The sequence below is a fragment of the Musa acuminata genome, chromosome BXJ1-6 (assembly GCF_036884655.1).
Source record: "Musa acuminata AAA Group cultivar baxijiao chromosome BXJ1-6, Cavendish_Baxijiao_AAA, whole genome shotgun sequence".
Classification (NCBI taxonomy): Eukaryota; Viridiplantae; Streptophyta; class Magnoliopsida; order Zingiberales; family Musaceae; genus Musa; species Musa acuminata.
In genome coordinates this window covers 4,728,418-4,753,780 of record NC_088332.1, presented here as the reverse complement: position 1 = coordinate 4,753,780, position 25,363 = coordinate 4,728,418, and the positions used below count along the sequence as shown (strand labels likewise).

Here is a 25,363-nt window from a genome sequence, read left to right as displayed (position 1 = left end):
TACTCCAAATTCTATTGTGCTCTTTAACAATTATATTGGTTCATGTGCATCCATATATGTAAAATTATATGTACAAATACATGTAGAATAATACATCTCAAGAGCTATCAGTATACAAGCCATAGCAAGATAAAAATAAGAAAGTAAACATACTCTTTGATTAGCTAAACCCAAAGTACTTTTTTTTTTTGGATGGTTTTTACCAATGTTTGATGCAGAACTGCTTGACAAAACAGAGCATCAAGAACTTCTATTAAGATAACTCTCACAGATTCTGAGTGTTCAAGGGCCTTGATCAAGAATTATGGATCATATTACTGAACATATATGTTTAGACCAAGTTTTGTATATTAAAAACCAAATTCATGGCATACTTAGCACAAAATTTCTAAGAATTGTAAGAATAGGGTTTAAGGATCCACATGCAGCAAAATATAAAAGAAAGTAGCCACCCTTTTTTCTCAAAGTATTTGGATGCATATTTGTTGATTTGGATAACCATATAAACCTACCAAATGCAATGATACTACTATTGACACTTCTGTCACCACCAACCAAAAAACATTTATTTCATTCCTCATAAGATGTTTTCGGTCATACCATAAAAAAATTACAATCTATAAAAGTTTGGTCAGCTCACTGCCTTTATCTCTAATAAATGAAAGATACATATTATGAAAAAAAAATAAAGCTGAGAAGACAATTTTTGACCCAAAAAAGGAATAAACAAATCTATGCCAACGGCAAAATCTCATAAACTATCTAAATCAAGAAGCAGCTGAGAAAGCACTTGAACAGCCTATTGCTGATAGGTTTCCACTGCAAAAGAGAACAAGAGATAGTGAAACCGGGGGAAATAAATCACTTAATGGGGCTAATTACACGTAAATTCTCTAAAGAAAGGCATACCCGCAAGTGCATGTGGGTGTGTAAGAACACAAAGCCAATGTACTCTTCTGAGGTTTCAACATGTCGTGAGAACTGAATGCAGATGGAAGAATTAAAATAGATGAACTGCCATCTTAAGCTTATTCTGCTTCCATTTTGGTAGGTCATAAAAGGCACTCTTTTTCATGCCAAATTTCTCTTTGAACTCTACTGAAGATAAGTAAGCCTGCAACATGAACAATATACAGAATCTGAGACATGAATGAGGCTTTGGCATGCAAACAGTATAGTGATATACCTCTCTCTTGGTTATATCAATGTCGGTAACAGGATCGCTGGACGATGTCGTTAGGTGTTCATAAGGAAATATAGGAAGCCCTCCATCATCTTCATCTTCCCCCTCATTCATCTCTTCTTTAATGGTGAGGTCATCGTTTCTCCCACTCGCTGAAATTGGATTCTCATTAGAATTGGCCTCCATGCTTTCTTGAGCAACCTTGGATTTCACATCTCCTGAAGATAAATGAAGTCAATACTCTCTTTGGGAAAATTGAGATCTTTAAGATCCAGGAGACCTCAGCCACATACCTCTGGATGACTTTGATTCAACACTTTCCTTTGCAGATTCAAAAGATGCAGTTAAAGCAGCAATTGCTGCTGAACGTGGTACTGGTTTTACAGAATCTGGGATTGTAGACTTTGGATAAAGTCTGGTAACAGCTGGAGGAGGGGTTGAAAGATTCCTGGAATTTGGATTCTCAAAGTTCGCTGCTAACGCACTGAAAGCTGGAGATCTTCCTCTTGCACGAACATTGTCTGGGCTAAAGGACATGCTTCTGGAACGCTGAGATTTATCTGTTACACTTCTTCCACCAGATGTCGGTACACGCCGTTTTGGCTTCTGAAACATTAACATCTAAAATTAACACCCCACTTTACTACCTTCACAAAGAAAAGTGTGTAAGGATAGTTGGAGATGAAGACCGACTTGTTATAAAATTCACATCATAACTACATGACTTCAACAAACTTAGAAACTCAAACTGTTAGCTAGGTTATCATTGAATCTAAATATCTAAGAATCATCCCATTGAGCATCAGACAATCAAAGAGGCATCTCATCTTACAAAACATATATTTGAAACATACTATTGGCTTCTTGTGCTTCTAGAACATTGTATACATAATAAGCCCAAGTGATAAAAAAGATTGTATAATGCATGAAGCCCTTGCTAATATGCGATCTGGTGAGTACTAATGTATGCAGCCTTATCCTTATAAGTGAAGAGGCTGTTCTGTCACTAATTAACCAGGTTGCAGATAAGCAACCAACTGTGGTGACAAAGCTCACCCCCAACATCGGAGTAACAAGTTTGACTTATCATTTATGCCATAAGAGCTCAGTTGATGCTCTTGCTAGCAACCTATCTCACATTTTCTATTAAATAGCTTCACTGAAGATTGCAAAGGTAAAAGAGATTTGATAGTAAAAGGTTTTTTCTTGACAAAAATAGGTTTGGATGGCTTGGTGGAGAAAAGAATCTTCTATATGACTTTTGATGACTTCTCACTTGTAGTTATATCATGATTTAAGAATAAGATCCAGAAGGCAACCATAAAGTGCATGCAAACTTTCCATGCATCGTAGGAGTATGCATTTGAAGCAGTACGGCTTTTCCACAAATTCCTTAATTGTGCAAATTCCATAAAACAGTCCACAGGTCATCTTTGGTATATCAGCTGTTGGACTCATGGACTGGCCTAAGTCAATTGTGCTACTTAGATTTTACTCACCATTTCCCATTGATGTCCAGGTTAAATATTTTGCATCACATCCAACCTGGAGTTTTTTAAATTTTATAAGCATGGGCAGACCAAATTCTGACAATACTGTCCTTAATTGTTCCAAATACATCAACTAAAGCTGAACTGTCAGATGGGAGCATAAATTGCTACAGTTTGATCATTTCTAGAAAAGCAACTGCGTGTGGCATGCGAAATCCTAGCTTGCACAAAAAGAAGGAAAACAATGAAGCAAAATTATATGATCACTGCTCAGATAATACAAGATATATGATTGCAATAATGAAAAATGGAATACTCGAGTACCTATAAGCTAATAATATTATATGGCTTGATTTTGTTGCCTGGTATGATAGACTACTGAGTTGGTTGCTTGGAGAAAATCATAATTGGTTTTGAAGTTCTAAAAAATGAGACAATCTGATGTGTGGATGTATCACAGAAAAACAGATAAGTGTTTAATCTGATGATACAAGACACCCTTTGATGAAAATTGGTCTAGGTCCATGTACTCAATTGGATAGATTCAGCTAAACACTGAGCTTAGATTTTGAAAATACAGTGGATCATATCAAAAAATTATAAACAGAATCCTAATCTATGATTTACTGTTGTAAAAATAAACTAAAAAAAAGCATACGAACACATTCAATCTCAAAGAAAAATAAAATCACAACTAGGTTAGCGTCACAAGGCAAGACACAAACTAGCATATTGATCTAGCCATGCATTTTCTATTAATTATGATATTTTGAGTCTGATGATCTCTTATTAAGCTTCCATGGAACTTTAGGGAATTCTAGAAAATAATAAGAGAAAAAACAACAATCCATCTGATTTGGCCTACCGAACAAGATTGAATAATTATAGATCTTATCTTACCTCAATAGGTCGAGTGACTCCAGTTTTCACTATGGCAAGCTTCCTCTGGTAGGAATTACCATGCATCTGCAGTCAAAGTACAAGTTAAAGATCCTCAGAATAAGAATAAACTCTTATGAAACTCTTGCCAGAATATTCCACTTTAAATTGCTTTGATGGTTACAAAATCCATGCCTGCTATGATTAACAATAAAATCATTTATTTGGTTACTATAAGAAACAGAAGATGAAAACCTGTTCTGTAAAAAGTTATGCTTTTGTATTTGTAACAAAAAAAAAAAGGAGAAAAAATGATTGCATACTCAAATGCTTACAGCTGATTTTGCAGAGTCCCATGTGAAGAAACGAGTGAAGAATGGTGGCTCATTTCCTTCTGTGACTATGAATATCGAAGTTTCTCGAGATATTTTCTCAAGAAGAAAATCATGTTCAAGAAATTCCTGGCAAGAATCACAAATACATATACAAGGAACCAAATTATTCTTGTATGGAACAATCAAAAGATGGTACATGCATGCTTCTAAAAAGCACATACTATTTTATACCTCTCCTATTTTTAGAGCTTGTGATCTTATCTTTGTGTCCACCTTTTGTCCAATCCAAACGAAGATGTCAGAATGACAGTCGAGGATATATACATCTTCTGTCATCAGATCATCTTGGGTAAAATTAAATATTTCTGTAACCTGAAACTTTATGTTGTTAGTTGAAAACAAGCTAAAATTGTAACAAACAAAGAGAAGACTCTCCATAGTTTATGTATAATTTATCTGAGGTGTTGAAGAATAATATTTAATGAGATGAAAGGAATTTTCTATCACATACCTTTAAATTGTCTGCATGCCAGCATTTGCATGATGGAAACAAAACACAATATTTTAGCAACTATCACAATCTAACAAACAAAATGCCATAGTAAAGAGTGGAAAATGGATTCCTTTAACACGTACCTTTTGAAAAATCACAATAAAATAGGTGAGGATCATTTTCTGGTTCCTTGACAATCTTTTGATTGGAATAGTCACATCTACCTCCTAGTAAACCCCAAAACTGTTCAGTTTCTGTCCCTTCCTTTTGTGGTTTGTACTGAATATTTGGCTGTAAATATGGCAAACTTATTTGGCATCATTATATCCAATAAATCAGGAAAGAGGATACAAGATTCAGATTCCATGGTAATTTACTGAAAATGTAATATCAGCAATATTTTATATACATGAGACTGTAATTTTTTTGTCTTCTGCTTTATATTATAATTGATGATAAAATTGTGAGCCTCCAAGCCTTTATCCATCATAGATGGATACATAAGGAAAGAGAAGATTTTGTCAAACAGATGCCATCATGTTGTCATTCCCTGATAATTTGGAACCGGTTCCTATTCAAGATTGATCAGTTCAACCTGATGTCGGGCCATCTGGGAGGTTGGGAGATTTATACTTTCGTTTGCAGTTCAAGCTTATCTTATGTTAGAGAAAGCATTAACAATTTTCAAGGAAGACCAAAGACACCATATGAGAAAGAGGTAAGAAATTTATGCTTTCAACTGCACATTAAAGACCATATGTCACTGTGTTTTGGAGGCCACCATGATCTCTTTATTGCACAGTAACTGGACCTCCTGTTCTTTTCTTTTCTTTTTTTTTCCATTGTAACCGTTAGTTTTCCTTTTGCTTTTATCTGCTCCTTCCCCTTTTTTTTTATTTGAGTTGGGTATCTTGACCTAAACTTCTAATCCAATAAAGACTAACTCATCAATGGGTGCTAAGAGAGATGTAAATCTGAGACACTTACAAGTCAATCTTAAAATGATATAAATTGCAAAGTGATAGCATGTGAAAGGCTCGTGCTAGGCAAAAAGAAACTTGCATGCTCAAATAAATATTCAAATAGAATCAACATTACTTTTACTAGAAGAAAATGTAAAGAGGTAAAGAAGCAATAACTGAGCTCTTTACAAATGGAGCTAGTAGTTGTCATGGAAATTTTGGATATTCTAAGATGATTGACAAACCTTTATTTGATCTAGCAGTCTCTCGACAAGATCTTGATCCTCTGAGGTAGTAAGACTTCCAGACCATGTAAAAACTGTTGTATCATTATGCAATATGTAACAGTAAGATGAATTCAAGGAAGATGCCACCTGATTAAAGCACCACAAATAATTAGTCGTGGTGCCATCACTTGATTAAAGCTATGGTAAATACATATACAACTTCCTGTAAAATAAATAGCAATCTACAAGATAGCATTTAGGTCATTGTAGTAAGTGGACTGCAGGGATCCAACCGTAACACTAAGAGATCCTTGGACTTGATGGATAGGGTAGGAGATGGAAGATCTGTTTCAGTAAGAACTGATACTGGGTCTCTTTTTTATGCAAGAGCTTTCATTACTCCTGTTCTGGCATCAAATATATTCTGCCTTACCAATGCATGAAGAATTTAAAGAGGTCAAGAGGAGGGATTTTCACCTAACCATGACAAGATTGACTTGCTGATCTTGTACCTTGTGCACATGTCAAGTAGATATAATTTTGATGTTGTAGATTATTTTGGTTACTTGATGTACATGTTCCTATAATATATATGGGATATGCAGGCTGAATTTGCCTTGTTTAGAGGTGCATGGGTGGATCCAGAAAAAATAAGTTGCATTAACCTTCATTGTTTGTCAGAAAAAATAAGTTGCATTAAGCTTCATTGTTTGTAGAAGACAACAAAGCATATCGACCTTAGAGATCACTTCAATCTTCATTACTACAAACTATAACTTCCATTAAGCCTCAACCAACCATATGACTTATCATTTGACATTGCATCAATAGCACTAATCATCAGTCCTCATAGGTCGTCAACAAAAAACCACAAAACAAGAGATTTTTGCTTTTAATTCATGTAGAATTTCGAAGCTAAGATTGACAAGAAGCATTTACCGGCTCAACTTGAATTGCTTGCATGTTATCTGGTCCAGAACCTTGAACTCGAAAAAGTGCAAGACCATCTTCTGAATATGTCTCATCAGCAGTGCTATTCTCCGTGATAAATCTCTTATATCCAGAACTCAACCCACCCTGATGTTGCAAATGGAAGTGTTTAGTAGAACTGAAAATTTTCAGCACCAAAGAACGAGCATATTCTGCACCAACGATTTCAGTAGTATATAGAAGAAACCTTAAAAACAATAAAGATCTGGAAGATTGAAAAGAATTGAATAGGTTCTTTTCCTTCATAAAGACGAGTCTGAAAATGCAGACAGAAGACATTAATCAACAAACTAAAGAAAGAAAACAGAAAGTAAACAACAAGAGAAAATGCTATATACCTGAACAGCCTGTGACTTCAAGGCTTCAACCATCTTTCCAGAGAGGGATATAGCTGAAGCTCTCTCATCCTGTATTTAGATTATTTAGTATAGAATATTTTAAGTACAGATACACCAAAACTTTGATTGCTTCAAGTATAGAATATCTAGCATCTTTAGTAATATTTTTAAGGCAAAACCTCCTAGCCATTTCACTCTTGAGGGTGACAGATCTGTTTAATACACAGAATAGTCCATACTTCAGATCTCCCATAGTTAACTCTAACACCATATGTGGGGCACTAAAAATTTCTATGTCAAACATATGTTTACAAAGACCAAAGAATATTATGCACTGTTGGTACCTTTATTGAAATCATAAAAGTATTTGCTAAATGAAAAATGAAAAATAAAAAAAAATCATTTAAATATCATAAATCAAGATGAGAAGGAATCATTTAAATAACATAGATCAAGAGAAAGAATAATTTAGATATAGCAGAATACTCCCTTTCTTGTCTAATGACTAGTAAAGAAAAACTATGAAGCCCTAGGGGACTGTGCATTTCTTCTTTAATCCTATCTATTGAGAGGATTCTATGAAAAACTAGGAGATTTTGAAAACTTATCAAGAGAGTGTCATTTCTTCTTTAATCCTCTCCATGTTGAGCTGATTAGACCACCTTGCACTTCAGAAACAAAAGGGCAGAAGTACTATTCTATATAAAGCCAAATCCCACTAGCCACCATTATAGACCAATTTGAAGTAATTCAACTTTGTATGATTTCTAGGGCTCTTCTTTGATGCCTCATGGTCACTGAAAAACAAAGCTGCATGGTTGTAAAATATCATGTGTCTGCAGGGACTGTCTAAAAACAAGACAATAGCCTATACAGGATAATCCAAAAGGCAAACTCATATGAAGCCACTCCATGTTTTTAGGTTGATTAATGCATATAAGTTATGGAGGTTTTATACTCTATTTGGAATATTAACATACCTGTGCACATATATATTAACATTTTCATTACTTGAAATGATGTGTTCATAGATATTATCCAGCTCTCATGTGACTTGCTTAGCACCCAAATGTTAGCTCAAGCACCTACATTTTTTACATGAACAATGCAAAGAAGTCCTACGTTTTTTCCATGAACAATCGTCTTACACTAATTCTAGGAACATCTAGTTAAACTTCACCATCCATTGGTTCTTTACTGGCTCCAAGATTCATCCATTTCATAAAACAAGAGCAGCTATCTAGATATAGAGTTTTAATGCCCATTGTTAGTGCCAAAATTCTTATACACATTGCAAATGAACTGTATCAATACTAAAATAGCTTTCGCATGATCTACAAACTTGATGTCAAAGACAGTTCACTGTCCTTAAATCACATAAGAAACTTCTATAGCATGTTCAGACAGGCTATTTCAATCTGTATCATTGTAAGTTTTACAAATTTGTTCAATGAGATATGAAAACCCAACCCTGGTTAGAATAGGAAATTTCTATTACTTTTTAGGTGGGTTATTGGTCCTTCATAGAAGCGAACAAAACTGGAGTGTCAATGAATAAATACCTTTGAAGCAAATAGTGGATATAATTACTAAGTAGATTGCAGATTTTCATTATAAAATCTGGACAAAAGACTTGGAGATCAAATTCATAGAGTAAATAAAGTTGGGAAAAACAGTGAAATAAAGGAAAAACACATTAGAGAACAGAACTGTACAGAGAGGTACTGGAATAAAGAGGATAAATAATTCTATGCTATTTTCACTTTCTGCAATGGAAATCTCACATGGATACAATACTTTGTGAACCTCCATTTTTCTTCCTTCCTTATTCAAAACATATCTTAATTTTAATAGTGTGAAATCTCTAAGGGCAAATACAATAACAACAATAAAGCCGTAAGTCCCAATAATTTAGGGTCAAACATGGATCTTTTGCCGCCATAGAAATATATAAAAAGTCATATATTTAGTTAAGTTCAGATTAATTAAATTTTTATTTATAATTTATATTAAAGTCTTTTTCGATCATTCTTTATCTCTCCTTGCACCACTAACATTAATCATTTCACATCATCTGACTATCGCATCCAGAGGTTTTCTAAACACATACTCATAACATTAATTATTTCATCTCTTCTGACTATCGGATTCTGAGGTTTTCTAAACATATGCTCATACCATCTTAAACGATTTTCTGCCTTCTTATATTTTATAAAAACGATACCTAGTTGTTTACAAATAAAAATATTTCTTTTCCTATCATTCCTAGTAATTTCATACATTCATCTTAATATTCTCATCTCAGTAATACAAACATTTTGTATATATTGCTTCTTAACTTTTCAACATTCAGATCCATAAAACATTGTTGGTCTCACAATTATCTTATAAAATTATTCTTTTAATTTTAAAGGTATCCGATGGTCACACAAGACTCCTGATGCCCTTCGCTATTTTAGCCATCTTGTTTTTACTCTATGAATAATATATTCATCGATCTCTCCATCTTATTAATTAATTGATTCAAAATACCTAAAGCTTTTACTCGAATGGACTTCTTATCCATCCAACTTAACTATATTTTCTTGTTTATTTCTAAAATCACTAAAATTATATTTTATATATTCAGTTTTAGTCCTACTTAATTTAAAATATTTAGTTTTTAAGACTTACCTCTATAGCTGAAGTTTATAATTAATTTTACTTAGGTTCTCATCACTATGTCATCAACAAATAACATATACTAGAGAGGTCATCATGTAAGTGACTAGTAAACTCATCCATTATCAATGTGAAAAAGTTGGGGCTTAACACGGATCATTGATGTAAACTTATGTTAACAAAAAACTCACTAGACATACTCCTTATAGCTTTAATATTAGTAGTTATATTATCATACATATCTTTAATAACATCAATATAATTAGTGGATATATCTTTTTTTTCTAAAACTCATTATAATAAATCTATAGGAACACTATCATAAACTTTCTCTAAGTTAATAAAAACCATATACAATTTTTTTTTCTCCCTATACTTTTCCATTAATTATCTTGATAAATAAATAGCTTCTATGGTTGATCTTTCGGGCATAAAACCAAATTGATTTTTAGAGATTTTTGTTTCAAACCTTATCCTACTTTTAATAACTCTTTCCCATAGTTTCCAAAGGCAAATAACAAGCAGAAACAATATGATAATGCCAAAGGAAGACCACCATCATACAAGTCAACTGAGTCTTACACTACACCACAAACACCTTTCAAGGAGGGAACTTCTAATCATGGTTCGCATTACTGGTCCGTATCGGTATACCAACCTGGCAACCAATTGTCGGTACGATAAGTACTGAGTTGTACCGAGCTATAACGAGCATACCGACACATGGTACACTGGGGTGTACCAATGTACTGCCCGTGCCAATCCTCTATCAAATCGGTATGTATCGCTCGTACCGAGCGGTACACTTCGATATGTCAAACCTTACTTCTAATTGTATATTTAATCCGATATGGGAGTAAGCACTCTAATCTTTTAAATTTAGACTTAAGTGGCATCTAAATTTGCCAAGTATACAATGACTAGTTCTAGAAACTTCACTTGCCTTAACGAGGAATGTATAAGAGAATTTAGCAAATCTTTCCAAATTTACAATTTTCATGCTGCTGAAGAAAAAAGATAAGAGGTCAATGACTTTAACTAGCACAAGTGAATGCATAAATATTAGGCTGTCTAGATAGATCAAATTATAGTCACAGGATTGATAAGTATCATCTGACAACCGCCAGCTTTAGATCAATCTTTGAAGAATTTTCAAAGATTTTGCTATCACAATGAAGAACTTCCAATTTACTAGTGATTCAGAAATGAACAATAACATGGTTAAACTAATTAAACTTCTTCAAGAAACAGAATGTGACCTTGTCAATCTATAGCAGCGTCAATATATATCTAAAAACTTTCACACGAGCCCAGATTAATTGATTGCCTAGTTTCAAAATATATAAGCAGCTCAAGTGCACCTTGACACCAAATAGTTACATATCCTCATTACCAGTAATATCCATCTGCTGCTGATCGACTTGCAGACCTGCCTGATTCAGGCTGTACAAGGAAGTTTAACTTTTGATTGATCCCTGAAGGTTTAAATTTTCTTACCCCCAATTTGCTGCTGCATCAGATGTCACGATCTGAGCACATGCAGCCCGTAAAACCTCTGTCCAGCGAATTACTGGTCATGTGCAGCAAATCTACCAACCTACTCCACTCCCTTCCTGTCTTTGTACCCAAGCTTCATCAACAAATGGTCAGAAATTCAAAACTCTGGTAAAAGCCTAATCTTCATAGGTCTCTCAATGATCCATCAATTACATGTTCACTTCAGTCTGTGCAATACTTATTTTCTTAAAATAGTCATCTATCTCTAAACTTCAGAATCAACATGAGGGAACATCCTGTGGACATCCAGAGAACCAAAAAGATGAGGTACATTCTGTATCCTGCCTAGATTAGCTTCTCTATGAGCTACATAGTCATAGCTCCTATCAATATGTTTGAAATTAACAACATTAAGCCTGTCAGCAAGGAGCCTGTGCAATACTTATCATGCCACTAGAAATTCACTGAAAAGTGGCCAGAGATTGGAGATAATAGGTTTCCATTTTTTGCCATGTTTTCCCACCACTGATGATACAAACTCAAAAGGGCATGACCCAGCATATGAGACTCCCAACAATTCATGTCCGTAATAGTAAATGTACACATCCTTACCGAAGAGGCTAATTACATGACTAAAGCCCTAGTCACCTGTGTTGCAAGAAGCAACCATATTGATCCAATGCTCACCCTTTATTGACAATACGAGCTATTATCTTTTCTTTTATTCTTTGGAGAATCTCTTTAAATTCATAAGTAAAAAATCTTGTATAATTTCCTTTTTTTTAGCTCATCCATTTGCAACTTCCTTTTTTAAAAAAATATCTTTGCTGCGAGGACTTAATGTCCTAAGTAAAAACTAAACAAGCCAAAAGAATGAGCTAGTTACCTCAACACTCTTCGTCCCAAACCAAGTACCAATTAGATATTCCTCTTTATCTTCACCAGAATATGTATACTGGAAGATATAGCAATTTCCACTGTAAAATTTTGTCTGATCAGAAGATGCAAGAAGCACTTTCTCATCACCATTTACATGCCAAACCTGTTCAACGAAGAAAAAAAAAACAATTTTATATGCCTCTCTAATGATATATTCTTCTGAGAAAATTAAGGCAAACAAACTAAATTATGGATAATCTTTACAGTACCAGCATCAGCTAAAACAGGGAGAAAATTACAACAGTACCTGTAAATCGCCTGTGCAATCAATGTATGGCTGAGGCTCTTCCTTTGAAGTATCAGACTTTGTAAGACCCTCCACATTCAACCCCTGGCGCTTTAAAAGGGCTATATGGCATAGAGCACACAACCTTAGGAATTAGTATTTTGACACATTCTATAGAAGAGTTAAGGACATTATCTAATGATTTTATAACTTATTTGAAGTCTTACCAGCAACCTTAACTCTACCATCTTCAGAAGCAGCTGCACCAGCTGTCTGTGGCCATGTATCAAATTTTGAACGAAACATGACAGTCTCAAATCCTTCAACAACACGAATTACATGACATTTTTGTCTGTCAGGTCCACTAATTAATTCCTGCATAATATATACACAAAAATGTATCAATAGAAAATGAGGAAATAAAAAAGCTCTTAAAGGCAAGTTTGAGCTGTTACTTCCGCAGCAGCACTTGCAATTTTCCTTTCCTCAAGTGATGTATTTCTGCCAATCCACACACAGACTTCAATACCACAATCCAGCAAGTAACACTTATTTGTGTTTAGCAACTCTCTTGTCAATGAATCAGCATCAACAGGTGTTGGCTGCCCATTCTCAACACTTAACAAAGTCAAACTGATTCTATTAGAAACAAAGTCAAACAGATTATATAAGAAACTAAAGTAACCATAGTCTATTAGAAAAACCTTCAGGAAAATGTTTTAAGATCCAGATTCAGAGAGTTAAGACAATTTAAATACAAACTAATCAATAAAACTTACCAAAGTAATTTCACAGAAATGGTATCCACATCTCTTGCTTCCTCGGAAGATACCTTTCTAGGAAGAGGAGCAAAGCCACCAAACAAGCCCCAGAATTCTCCAGCATCAGCATCAGCCATCAACTTGCCATCCTCTATAAATAACCACTAGTCAGATCAGCATTTCTTGATAAGTTGTTCGAGTCTAAGAACTTACCAATAGCTGCTACCTCACACTTTCCATCGTGAAAAGTATCTTTTATATGTTGGACCACCTCAAGAGCTTTAGCTCTTTCTTGAATGGTTGAGTTGGATCCATTAAACTGAAAAATCTTTGATCTTGTGTCCAGAATGAATATACCATCATGATTGAGGGATGACCGCACAAAAGGAACCTGGATATAATGAAGAGCAAGCTTGAGAAAGTCATGGCTGATAATTGTCCTGGTACCTTTGACGATTTAAATACCTCTTTTATGTGGACAACATGTTTCCCTTTGCAGAGATATAGACGAGTCTCATGCTCATGCTCATTTACATCAGCATGCCTAAATCCAGATGCCACTCCACCTTGTTGTGGAATGATACATGGTCTAAAGTAAGACAGGAATTTCTTTGTCTCGTTTCCTTGTACCTCACGATACTGAACAGCACGTCCACCAAGAACTGTATCAAGCTCAATAGTCTTGATGGCAGCAGTCGCAGCTTCATCCTATTCATTTTCAAATAAATATCAAAATCAAACTGTACATATTACACATTATTTCACAAGGGAGACAACTAAATGGAATTATGCACTGAAACTCTGACAGCCTAACCTGAGTAGTATCTTTACCAAGCCAATAATGGATATCGTGATGCAAAGCACCATTTTTCAGGGAAGACGTCTGCAGAAAGAAGAAAATTCAGAAGCAAATGTATAACAGAACAGAAATGACTGAAACAAACCACAAACAAATATATAACATAATTACCAAAAAATTCAAGTTATGCCACGTAAAGAGAAATTCATCAAGAGGCACATAAGGAATCAAATATTACATGTCTATTACTCAAACACTGTTGACTCTAAACATAACTTATCAGAAATAATCAGGTATCAGATGAATGCACATTGTCTCTAATTTTACTTTTTACCAAATATTTATTTCCCTATGGATGTAATAAATTTGAGAAGTGGATTAGCATGTGAAATTAAAATATGTAAGAAACAATGTAAGTTGGGCAGCAACATAATAAGGGGTTATATCTTATAGCTAAATTATTATAAAAAGTACTATATTATTAGTTCACTGTTATAATTCTTCAATACATAATTAAAATATGAATGATATGAAGGTTCATCCAGTGTATCAACCAACAAAGGACTGCTGAAGTAAATAATTTTTACCCTTGTCTGCAAGTGCTTATTTCTTGAGTGCAAAATAAGGAAGACTTAAGTGGGCCATTACAACAAAAGGATCTCAAAGTTTCAAAGATATAGTAAGTTACCCCAACTTGATGTCATCTTGCTTGACGAATGATATGAAATTTAATGTGATATTGTCATCTTTATAACACCTGGAATGATGCAGTTGGTAACTTGTTAATCACTATGATATGTTCTGTGCTCTTTACTGTATTTTCATATACCCTCTAGCATCATACTCAGTGATTATGTGTTCTAACCATTCTCATCAGATTTTCGAACATAAGAAGAGTTAGAAGATCCAAGAAGTGAGTATAAATATTGAAGCAAAGAATGATGACGAATGGTTCCATCCCCAGCATCCTCCAATTCAAAACTTCTAGTGCGATGTTTGAAAATTTAGAAACTTCAAACACGATGTCAATGAAAACATGTGCCTGTCCTATTGCACATTGACTAAGCTATTAAGATATCATTATACAATATCGTTAGTTGATCCATTCTGGCACTAATTGGCAAGGAACAAATACATGTGCCTGTCCTATTGCACATTGACTAACCTCTCCACCTGCATAATCATTTACCTCTACCTCTGCCCTTTTTGTCTCTCACTAGAAGAGTCATTTGTGAATTCCATGTCATTTATAAGTGAAAAGGCAGTGATGGGTCTTCAGAAAAATAAATTTGTCAACTATAAAGTACTCATGATACAACTTCCTCCAAATGGCTTTATAGTTACTACCTTGAAAACAAATTGTTGATCCATAACAGTGTTCTATATGACCTTTCCAGATTTTAAGTACTCATAAGAGCATTTTGTTAAAATGTTCATTCTAAGTTTCATTGTGAACTTCCACCACAAAATGACTGAATGCAGCCTGTTAAAACCACGTGAATTGAATCTTGCTTCAAGACAAGATCCTCTTACATATCATAGTTTTATCCAATAAAGAGGTGGATAAGACAGACTTATTTGCAGCTCTAATCTTTTGGCAAGCAAACTAGAGATTTTTTTAATTGAATATGGTGTGAAATGATTATCGTCGCACAACAACTTATGTGCTCCTCATTCCCTTAAATTTATGATCAATTACAGACCATGACACAGCCAATTACATTGGCAAGGATGTCAGCATTCGAAGACAATCCAACCGACAAGGACTTCTGCTCACCGACAAAAACCAGCAGCACCTAAATCTTTCATAATTTCCTCAACAGGTCAAAACTACAATTTAATGGACAAGACCTTAATTTAAAATTAGAATGCACAAAATGAGTAGAATTAATAAGATGAAAGAATTTGTGCACTGTCCTGCCTTAACAACGAATAAACAATTAACTCAGAAAGTGATTCTGAAGAAAAATTTTAAAAAGCTCTTTGTTGAAGTTGCAGCAAAGCCCCTTTTATGCTTCAAAATTAAAATAAGAGGCGAATATGATCATTAAGACATTAGAGGATTTGGTTAAGAGTGCAGAAATAGTAAAAATACAAAATAAGAATTTCCTGGACATTTAATCACAGAATCATGTGGACATATAGGATAAGGCGAAAAGCAGAGTGCTTAAAGAACAGGATGGGCAACAAGTGAACATTTCACAGATTCATTTGGAATGAAAATCTGAGATAGTACCTTCAAAATCACATATGAATCCCCTGTAAAGAACTTTCCATGAAAAGATTTTGGGATAGGAACAACCGCAAAATTCTCAATTCGCCATACTTCCATCCCACTGTGGCTTGTCAAGGAACATAAATGTATGCCATGCAGTCATAAGAGATAGGTTAACTACACAAATATTACTATATTAGACTCAAAGAAGAAAAGCTATATTAATGAGATTTCCATATCCCATCCCAAGCTGGACAGTTTTGTTAGGTAGCTTCCTGACAACATAAATGATTATCATAAAGAAGTAATTGTGCATCTTCATGCAAAATATGTTGGAGAATTAGGAATTAAATTTTAATGGCATTTCAGCTCACTTGGGCCCTTCAGTTCTGGATTGTTCATAAAGATAAAAGCTTGTTATTTCCCTTTACTCTTGACATTTCTAAGCCTAGGACATTTCAGAGGATTACTATGGGCATGAGCTTAAATTGTCCCACTAAAGTGGATCCTTCTACCAGGGTTCTCAATTTCGATGTGTAATACTCGGTACGGGCGGTACATACCAGTTCGAGGGGATACTGGTACATGGACTACCCTCTACTGGGCAGTACTGGTGTTTTGACCTCGTATCGGGTGATATGGGATCTGTACTGGGTGACAACAATCGAAATTCGATTGTAACTGAAGCGTACTGACCGGTACGCCCCCAGATTTCGATTGTTTCTAAGGTATACCGGTCAGTATGCCCCGAATTTTGACCATTACTGAGGCATACTAGTCCGGTATTTTTGGACTGTTACCTCCAAGTATTTTTGAAGGTTTTTCAGCTCTTTTTGGGCATACCGTCGGTACGACCTGACGTACTATCGGTATGTACCATACTGATCAGGGCTTGATATATCGGTATAGACTGAAATTAAGAACCTTGCCTTCTACCATGAACTAGCATGCATCTCTTGAAAATTACTTGCAGAGCCAAGATTACGATTCCAACTTAGACCATTGATCTCAGGTTGATAGCCACATAGGATCTTGTCATATTTCCTTCTCAATGTTAACTATGCTTATAATGGTAAAAAGTAAGTGGCTCCAATTGGAATGCTTAGGCATATGATTAATCTAGGCAACACATTTTTAGTATGAACTAAGGTGAATCACTAGGAGAGAATTTTGGGGGCAAAGAATAACAAATTTTCAGTCCACCATCAAAAGTTCTAGAAAGAGTCACCTACGAGAAGAATTTTCATGATTTTGGAAAAAAGCATATTTCAAGAATTATTATTTTATTATTATTATTATTATTTCAAAAGAAGGACAAAGGTGAAGAGAATTCATTAAAATTAGTCTAATTTGTATACTCAGTTGTCCTTAATTCTTAAACAAAAGCTAGATGGTGGTGAATTCTGTGAAAACTTAATCCTTGCAGTTGTAGGACAAACTATAGATAAGAAACTTGAATAAACCGCTAATGACACTTGTTTTTATAACCTTGTGAAAAATGTTGGCTGAAAACTATTTCCAAGTTGCAGAAAAAGGTTAAAAGATTTTTTTTCTCATGTCTGACCTTGTAGACCAATTCAGCAATGTCTTTAACTCATACTGAGAATACAAGCAAGCAATCATCAGATATTTCTTTGCTTTTGCATATACAAATTGAAAACAAGATGACAGATAAATTGTTATATTCTGTAACCATTAGCATAAGTATTTATACTTGTCTAAGGCACCAGGACTAACGAAGTAAAGGATACGCCTTTGTTCCTGCACCATGGAAAGCAGGGTCCATGTCCTTCCTTGATGCTGACATATTTCTTTGGTGTAACTAATCACTTTATGATTTGGCTTCAAAGTGGACACACGAAAGCTCTACAATTGGATATCAACCTAAAATTACACCAGCACAATCAGGACTTGCAGCCAAAATTGGATAGAGCACTAATGATAAAAACATTTGACCAATAGGAAGATATGCAAGAAAGGGAATTTAGAAGTGCAGCATGGACTTCATATGCATTACAACATGGAGTTGTTTGACGAACCACAAGTTAACAGAGGATGTACATTAAGTTGGAATCTGAAGAGAAAACACAAAAATAATTTTTCTTCCTTTCGCAACGAGGAAGAATGTTGTGAGCTTCTTGAAGTTGACATTCTAAGTTTTTTGGCATTCACATGAAACATAGCAGGACCGTGAGACACCAGTATAACCTCCTAGCAAGTAATAAATCACATTTCCACGGTGGAAATGTTTAGCAGAAGTGGAAATTTAACCTTTCATCAGAAGAAAACAAAAGAGGTTAGCATTCAAACAAAAAAGGCCATGAACAACAGATCTGTCAGCATTTCATAATTAGTTCAAGAACCTTTAACCATAAGGAGTTTGTATTCACCATTTAAGGTTCCAAAACAATGCATAAGACAGTAACAGCGACCCCAAATTCTGCATCAAAGAATCCCATTTTTAATCACTCGAGACATAAACATGCGAATCATGAATTACACACTCTCGGCAGCTTCCAATCATCCTCCCCATAAACGCTTAAGATCAAGAAACAGAAAGTCCAATACTTTTACATCACGAACTGCTACACCAGATCAATTTCCGGCACCAATAACGTCAAATTTTACCAGAATTACCAGAATGCAATGAAAAACTTCAACAAAAAAAAAAACAAACAATACACCAATTTGAAGGCCCCCACTGAGCTAAACGAAAACGAGACAGACAGAGAAAAGATGCAAGCACGGAACGCGAGAATCCCAACACAAACCTTATTCAATATACTCCCTTGCAGATTAACGAGATGACATCGACAACTACCCATACCCCGCATAAAATAATCAGAGGAAGAACTAAGAAAGGGAGTTGGAACTGGAGACCATGCCCCACTTTCAACCGTGAGATGCTGACCTCAGATTCAGAAGATTTCTTCGGAAAACCCTAAAAGGTCGGATCGAAATCCAAAAAAGAAGAAAGGATCAAATAATAAAGCGAAAAAGAAATATGCGGGCGATGATGAGAACCGGACTTGTCTTTCACCGTTGGATATAAATATTATCTTTATTACTTTGTTCCTAATATTTCTGGGAAAATTTGAGGACGATGTTACAGGAGGTTAAGGTTCTGATAACGAACCAATGCATGGTTACCACGTGGCTCGTTGGAGCGCGTCGCAGGGTTGCTGGGGCCGGAGCGACGACGTGGTGGTCATTGAATGGGGAGAAATGTGTTTCGTGTTGCGCGAATTGTCGTAGGAACCGTTCAAACCGAGGAAGAGGAGACACCAACGGCCTCGGCCGTGGACCAAATCCCTCTCTTATGGCCTTAGAACACGATTCATCTTTATTCTCCAATCACAGTTTGCAACGTATTGGACGTGGAGGCTTTTTTTCTCTTCTTGATCATTGTGGCTGCGAGGCGAAATCCAAATCTACCCGCTAACCTACCTGCATTGTGATTGGAGAGTGATAGGCCTATGGTATCAACCTCTTATCACCGATTAGTAGCCGCGTCAGAGCCAGCGTGGAGCCTAGGAGCCAATGTGACACATGCGCATAGACGTGACACCTCGGCCCCCTACGAGATGATGGACCATGCTCATGTCGCTCGAGGCCATACGAGACGACGTCGCACAACACAGAATCATCCGAGAACGTGCGAACTGTGCAGGTCAGTCCGCACCATTCGAAGTATACGGATCGATCAATCGGATCTCGGATACTCAAAACACCATCAATTCCTCATACTGACTTAAGCTTCGAAGGGGTCGAGTTGAGAATCCCCCTCTCGACTTCAACCTGTGTGTGTGCAGGAATCCGATGTGGAAAAATCCAACATGGAAGAATTTACTCCTTGCTGTACCTCGAGTCGACCCAGCGGACATTGCTCTAACCCGACTTAGCATCGACCCCCTTGCTGTACCTCGAGTCGACCCAGCGGACATTGCTCTAACCCGACTTAGCATCGACCCCCTTGCCTCAAGAAACCACGTGGACGACTTTGTGTTCTCGGGATTAAACCGAGTCGTGCTGACTCCCCAGTCACGATATAAAGTTGCACAACAAATAGGTTGATGGACAACTGTATTCTTTGAAGATCCTATATAATAACAATATTTTTTTAGTTTATATGATAGAAATTAGTGGGATAAAAACGGACATCAATCCAAGAATTCCTCTTCTTAGTGCGATAAAAACGGACAACGATATCTTTCGTGGATCGCACGGGGGCTTTGGCACTAAGGAGATCATCTTATTTTTCTTCGTAGTTTTTATTTTCAAGCATAGAAGCTTTGGCTAAAAAGAATTTGTTTGTTTAGCGTTTGCGAGGAGAAACAGCATATGGTTTCCCTCTCGGTTAAATCATCACAAAATTATATGGAATCCTGAAGCCTAGTGTTACATCTCTCTTGTGACAACAATTACAATGCATGTGTGCGTATAAGAATGATATGAAAGACTGTTAGATGCTCAATCCATTCAATTTGGACAAATCACTAGAACAAATGAATGCATTAAAGTGTCTGTCATCAAGTATATTACGAGAGGTCTTTAAATAAGCAATGCAGTTCTACCACTCTGCCAACACAGCATTCGGGCCAGGACGATAATATTAGACTGCTCTAGCAAATTGCAATGTTTGTTCTACGATACAACACAAGGTAAACATGTCATTATAAGCCGGAGGACTCCCCGACATGTTAATTCCATTTGCTGGGCCCTTATAAGCCGGTGAACCCTTATTGACTTCTAAATCTTAGGATTGATTACTAAAAGCTAAGACTCAGAGCAGGCAGCATGATTTTATTGATGTTCAACGGTAGTGTTATTCTCACCAGCCGAGAAATGAACAACAATGCAAGTTATATTATCGGCACTCCCTCTTTGACAAGCCTCCTGCAACAGTCTCCTTGCCGCTTGCTCTGGGTCCTCTATGGATTGAATCATGGCAACAGCCTCCTAAGATGTTTTACAAAGAAAGATTCAGTTTTCCGAAGCTAATATCCATCGCAATTGTAGGATAAGATCTGGATTTGTTGAGTACCTCATTTGTAACTACGTCCCAAAGTCCATCACTTGCAAGGATGAGAAATTCCAGAGAGCTATCAATTACCTCTTCCTGTGTTTGAACAGTTTAAGTACACAAACTAGAGTGGCAATCAGGTATACTACATAAATTCATGCTATTTATCACCATACCCATATTTCTGGATCAACAACAACAAACTGTTTCAAGAGTCTATCACCAAATGCACGAGAAACTGCAAGAACACCACCAACCCGCCATGTTCCTGCAGTTGACCGTATGTCCGTTTCAAATATCAGAACAATCTAACTGTAGCAATAATTTGGAAAAGAAATATGTACCAGCCCACATCACAAAACCACCAGCTTCTTCAATTCGTTGTCTCTCATCTGTTTGATCAGGCTTGTGATCCCTTGAGACAGCAATAGCTGCATCAAGTCCCAATATCAACTTTACAACAACTAAAAAGAGGTTCTTACAGAAAGACATAGAGAAGCTTGTTTCATAATCTTTAAGAAAATCAGCTGACAACACCTGATGCAGATCATCTTTGTTCTTACGAGGAAAATTAGATTAACCCTGCCACTGATATCAAACTTGTTCAAGCATTACTTATGCCAGTTACTACAAGGGGTTGATTTAAAGCAAAACCAACTCAGAACAACAACTAAAATTTTAAGAAAAAGGCTAATTATATGTTTGCATCAACCATTCTGTGACCATTTGATCACTGAATAGTATGCACAACGCAATATGCTCGGTAGCAAAAACCCCTACATACATGGGTTGGCTATATGGATATTGTCGCCATTAAGCACAATCGAAGGATAGCTTTTTCTCTACCTATCCATCCACCCATATTATCAAGTAACTCACCTCTCCCAAAGATATTACTATTGGATATTTGCAGATCACCTTAGGAGGATTTTCCTCATTTTATTCTTAGTTGGAAATACCCAGGTTGTTATTCATGCAAAAAACTTGTTATTGTTTACTCAATAGACCATGATACTTTTAGAGATCTTACAATTAGTCAAATATAAATACTACTTGTGAATAAAGATTTGCAATCAACAGCAAGTACAGAAAAGTTACTTATATAGTTTACCACCAGATAGATGCCTAAAGATTAAAAAAAGCCATCTCAAGTAGTGTTTTGAATACTGGTTCGTATCGACGTACCGAGCTTTGCTCAATATGATATGTATCGGTATATACCATCGATACACTAGGGCATATCGATGGTACACCCTAAAACCTTAAAATACCTTCACCTACCACGCTAAGACGTACCGATCGGTATGCCTTGGTAACGGTCGAAATCCGGGGCAGTACCGATCGGTACGCCTCGGTACTGGTCAAAACATTAGTACTACCCGGTAGAGGACGGTCCGCATATCGGTATTCTCTTAGACCGGTATGTACTGCCTGTATCGGGCGGTACACATCGAAATTGAAAACCCTGATCTCAAGCTCTCCTATATACAAGCAAATAATCCAATATTTATATTTACCAGAAGAATGAAAAACACCAAAATCCAAATATGTCTGTTAGTAGGCTTTGTATTATATTTCTAGCAAGTAGTATACTATTTAGAATATGGACTAAAATAATGGTGATAACCAAGGACAAAATCAAACCAAATCCATAAAGCATAATGTATCTGAACATACTTCTTATTATGAGGACCTCTGCACATTTAAGACATCTTTTTCTAATTCTTATGTAATTGGTATTTCTTATTAGTAAAACCATAATAAGAGACCAGATTTACCTCCCTGCAAAATAGAAGTCTTTCTCACAAACGAGATATCATTAGAGCCAGAATACCTGCTTGACACCCATACAACAAAGGGTTTCTTTTTTCATCTCGAAAAGTCAGCAGTTGTTGATATTGTTCTAGCTTATATATGAGATGTCACAAATGTACAAATATTTTCTTATGCATGTACCAGATCCTCCAAAAAACATTTGCCAACAACAAGTCTGTTCAGCTTATGCTCAATATATGTTCAGCCATGTATCGAATGAAAACTTTGCAGTAGAGAGATCCCTTCTAAACAAATAAACACTTTGGAACAGAAAAAACACAACCGTATATGAGACTCACCTTTTCCACCCTTACATACAACAGCCCTGGAATCACCAACATTTGCAACTAACAAGCGATCACCAACAAGGACAGCAGTTGAAGCAGTTGAGCCAGCATCATGGCTCTGATTATTCTCAGATTTCAGAAATTCTGAGTCTGTATGGTTGTATGTATCAGCTGCAAGATTACAAAGTGGATCAAGATGATAGGGTACTGTACAAAAAGTCATGACCCACAACATGCTCCAGAAATTAAATGAAAGGACAAACCTATAGCTGACTTGGTATCACTATGGAACTTTGGGTGCCTAATTAAATTGCTGAAGAGATTTTGTTTGACATACTCCGCTGCCCGAGCACCGCCATGACCTGATAAGAACCAAATTTATTCAAAATAATAAATCCAAAAGTAAAGAAACTATGGTAATATACCAACCAATGAAAGCATGAGATATAGAAAATATAAAATGCAACTAAATATTGGTCTGATTTCCTTGATATGGGTTTCAAATCAATGAAAGCATCATCTACCAAAAGTACATTACTTGGACCATTCCATTTGTAAACAAGAACAAGGTTCATACCATCGAAGACCCCAAAAAAACCCACAATTTCTTCATCAACACAATCAATTCTTGCATCAAAAAAGTCTTCCATCGAAGACCTCTTGCCCGGAGAGCTCGCATACCCATAACTGAACTTGCCATTCTGACTGCAATAGAGAACAAAATATATTGGTAATCTGAGAATCAACGCTTAAATTCATCCATTAAACACCAACAATGTTAGTTTTTTTCTCTGGCCAATCCTTTTAATGGACTTAATGGTCTATCCAAACCAAAGTATTTTAGAGTAATAGAAACTATGTGGCATTTCAATCAGTAAAAAAGACTTCAATTTTTATTAACAACTCTTAGAATTTCTTGCCTAGCTCAATTACAGAATATCGTACACCATTTTTATCTCAAAAGGATTTTAAAAAGTCATATTTTTCTGCATCTCTTACAGATATGTCTTGGACTATTCCATAATTGAAATTTTATACACAACAATGCTTCATTGATAATCATGCCATAGATAACTGCTAATTAACAAAGATTACTCACGGAGACAGCTTCGATTCCACAACCTAAATAAAGGTTGAGGGAAAGCACAACAAGACAAAATTCTTGCCTAACAAAAAACATCACATGAAAATATTATAATTCCGATATCAAGAACAAGAAAGGAACTATTTTTAACCACATAAATCGTGTATACCTGAGTCCTCCTCCACTAACAGGAGCTGCATCGGATTGAGTCCCGCTGACGGAATTCAAGTATCTCATCTTGTTCCAGCAAAAAGGGTTCAGAATCCCCAAGAACAGAAGCAACAGAGCCGGTCTAGCTACTATGGAAGGCAATCCTCTTCTGGGAATCTCCTCATGATCTCCAACTGCAAGCCGCGCCAAAGATCCGATTCTAATCGCCACCTGCACCAGGAATTCAATTGCTCAGACACGATTCCCGAGCTCTCTCAAAGAACCACCAGAAATATCACGAAACCAAACATCATGAAGAAGAATAATATGGAAAGTACACAGAAACGAAGAGGAAAGCACGAACCCTAACAGCCTGAGAGAGAGAGAGAGACGGGAGGAGGAGGAGGAGGAGAGAGACGAGGGAGAAAGAGGAGCGGGCCGCGGGTGAGGTCGTGCGGTCGTGGGAAAAAAGAGGGAGAAAAGAATTGTGTGCGGTGAAACGCCGCTCCCACCAGCTGTACATTACCTGTCTTTTAACTGAAACTAATTGTAGGGCCCAAATGTGAAGCTAATTATACCCATTCACGAGGCAGGTAGCGGGCTGGGTAGTAACACACAAGTATGAGATGTACTTTTCCGTGTGATTTAACGTCGTGTTGGAAGAACACTGACGTGGCGCGCATCCGTAGGACCAGAAGGGATGTTACGACCCGGTCGGACAATGAAAGAAAAGATAAAAAATAATTTACCTGCAACCGACTACCCAATTGTGTACCAGTTCTGTCGTTGTACAAACTGTGGGTTCCATTTTCCGTAAGGAAGGTAGCCACCGCAGGTGATCTATGGCCGTGGCTCGAAAGAAATAGATGTACCCTTTCTCATACGGTACCATAGACGTCGCATGAATAACACGTCATCCGTGACTCGTAAATGAGCAATAAATGCGACTTTCTCATAAAATACGTATTTCCTGTTTTTATTTTAAAAATAATATTCTCAATTTACACCA

The 25,363-nt window shown here is 36.2% G+C and overlaps 2 protein-coding genes across 6 annotated transcripts; both read right to left on the bottom strand.

Moving 5' to 3' along the window:
- Window positions 1-468: 468 nt before the first annotated feature.
- On the bottom strand, window positions 469-19,029 carry LOC135581668 (villin-5-like). 5 transcript variants are annotated; one of them, XM_065186228.1, is made up of 24 exons: window positions 18,907-19,029; window positions 17,747-17,879; window positions 16,017-16,116; window positions 13,796-13,864; window positions 13,447-13,689; window positions 13,195-13,372; window positions 13,000-13,132; window positions 12,676-12,838; window positions 12,448-12,595; window positions 12,242-12,342; window positions 11,942-12,097; window positions 6,898-6,966; window positions 6,747-6,815; window positions 6,509-6,646; window positions 5,588-5,716; window positions 4,524-4,671; window positions 4,399-4,409; window positions 4,119-4,259; window positions 3,888-4,013; window positions 3,574-3,639; window positions 1,477-1,789; window positions 1,187-1,401; window positions 910-1,114; window positions 471-819 (listed from the first exon to the last, which is right to left on the bottom strand). In XM_065186228.1, the coding sequence occupies exons 2-23, from the start codon at window positions 17,800-17,802 to the stop codon at window positions 1,001-1,003; spliced, it is 2,886 nt and encodes a 961-aa protein (XP_065042300.1). In that variant the 5' UTR covers window positions 17,803-17,879; window positions 18,907-19,029; the 3' UTR covers window positions 471-819; window positions 910-1,000. The 5 variants fall into 5 exon arrangements, with proteins under 5 accessions (XP_065042302.1, XP_065042300.1, XP_065042299.1 ...); XM_065186227.1 differs by lacking the exon at window positions 18,907-19,029 and adding an exon at window positions 18,767-18,900; XM_065186229.1 differs by lacking the exon at window positions 18,907-19,029 and adding an exon at window positions 18,496-18,717.
- Window positions 19,030-20,492: 1,463 nt separating this feature from the next.
- On the bottom strand, window positions 20,493-24,859 carry LOC135581664 (probable protein phosphatase 2C 59). Its single transcript, XM_009405034.3, has 9 exons — window positions 24,719-24,859; window positions 24,374-24,585; window positions 23,698-23,825; window positions 23,384-23,482; window positions 23,133-23,291; window positions 21,363-21,449; window positions 21,195-21,286; window positions 21,040-21,114; window positions 20,493-20,954 (listed from the first exon to the last, which is right to left on the bottom strand). The coding sequence occupies exons 2-9, from the start codon at window positions 24,439-24,441 to the stop codon at window positions 20,799-20,801; spliced, it is 864 nt and encodes a 287-aa protein (XP_009403309.1). The 5' UTR covers window positions 24,442-24,585; window positions 24,719-24,859; the 3' UTR covers window positions 20,493-20,798.
- Window positions 24,860-25,363: the final 504 nt, after the last annotated feature.

Coding starts and splice junctions, on each gene's coding strand:
- LOC135581668 (XM_065186228.1), bottom strand. CDS start 17,802: ATGTCAGCATCAAGGAAGGACATGGACCCTGCTTTCCATGGTGCAGGA. Junction 16,117..17,746: donor CATGGTGCAGGAACAAAGGC/GTATCCTTTACT, acceptor GACAAGCCACAG/TGGGATGGAAGTATGGCGAA. Junction 1,790..3,573: donor GAGTCACTCGACCTATTGAG/GTAAGATAAGAT, acceptor TTAATGTTTCAG/AAGCCAAAACGGCGTGTACC.
- LOC135581664 (XM_009405034.3), bottom strand. CDS start 24,441: ATGAGATACTTGAATTCCGTCAGCGGGACTCAATCCGATGCAGCTCCT. Junction 23,292..23,383: donor TGATACCAAGTCAGCTATAG/GTTTGTCCTTTC, acceptor GTAATCTTGCAG/CTGATACATACAACCATACA. Junction 20,955..21,039: donor GGGACGTAGTTACAAATGAG/GTACTCAACAAA, acceptor AAAACATCTTAG/GAGGCTGTTGCCATGATTCA.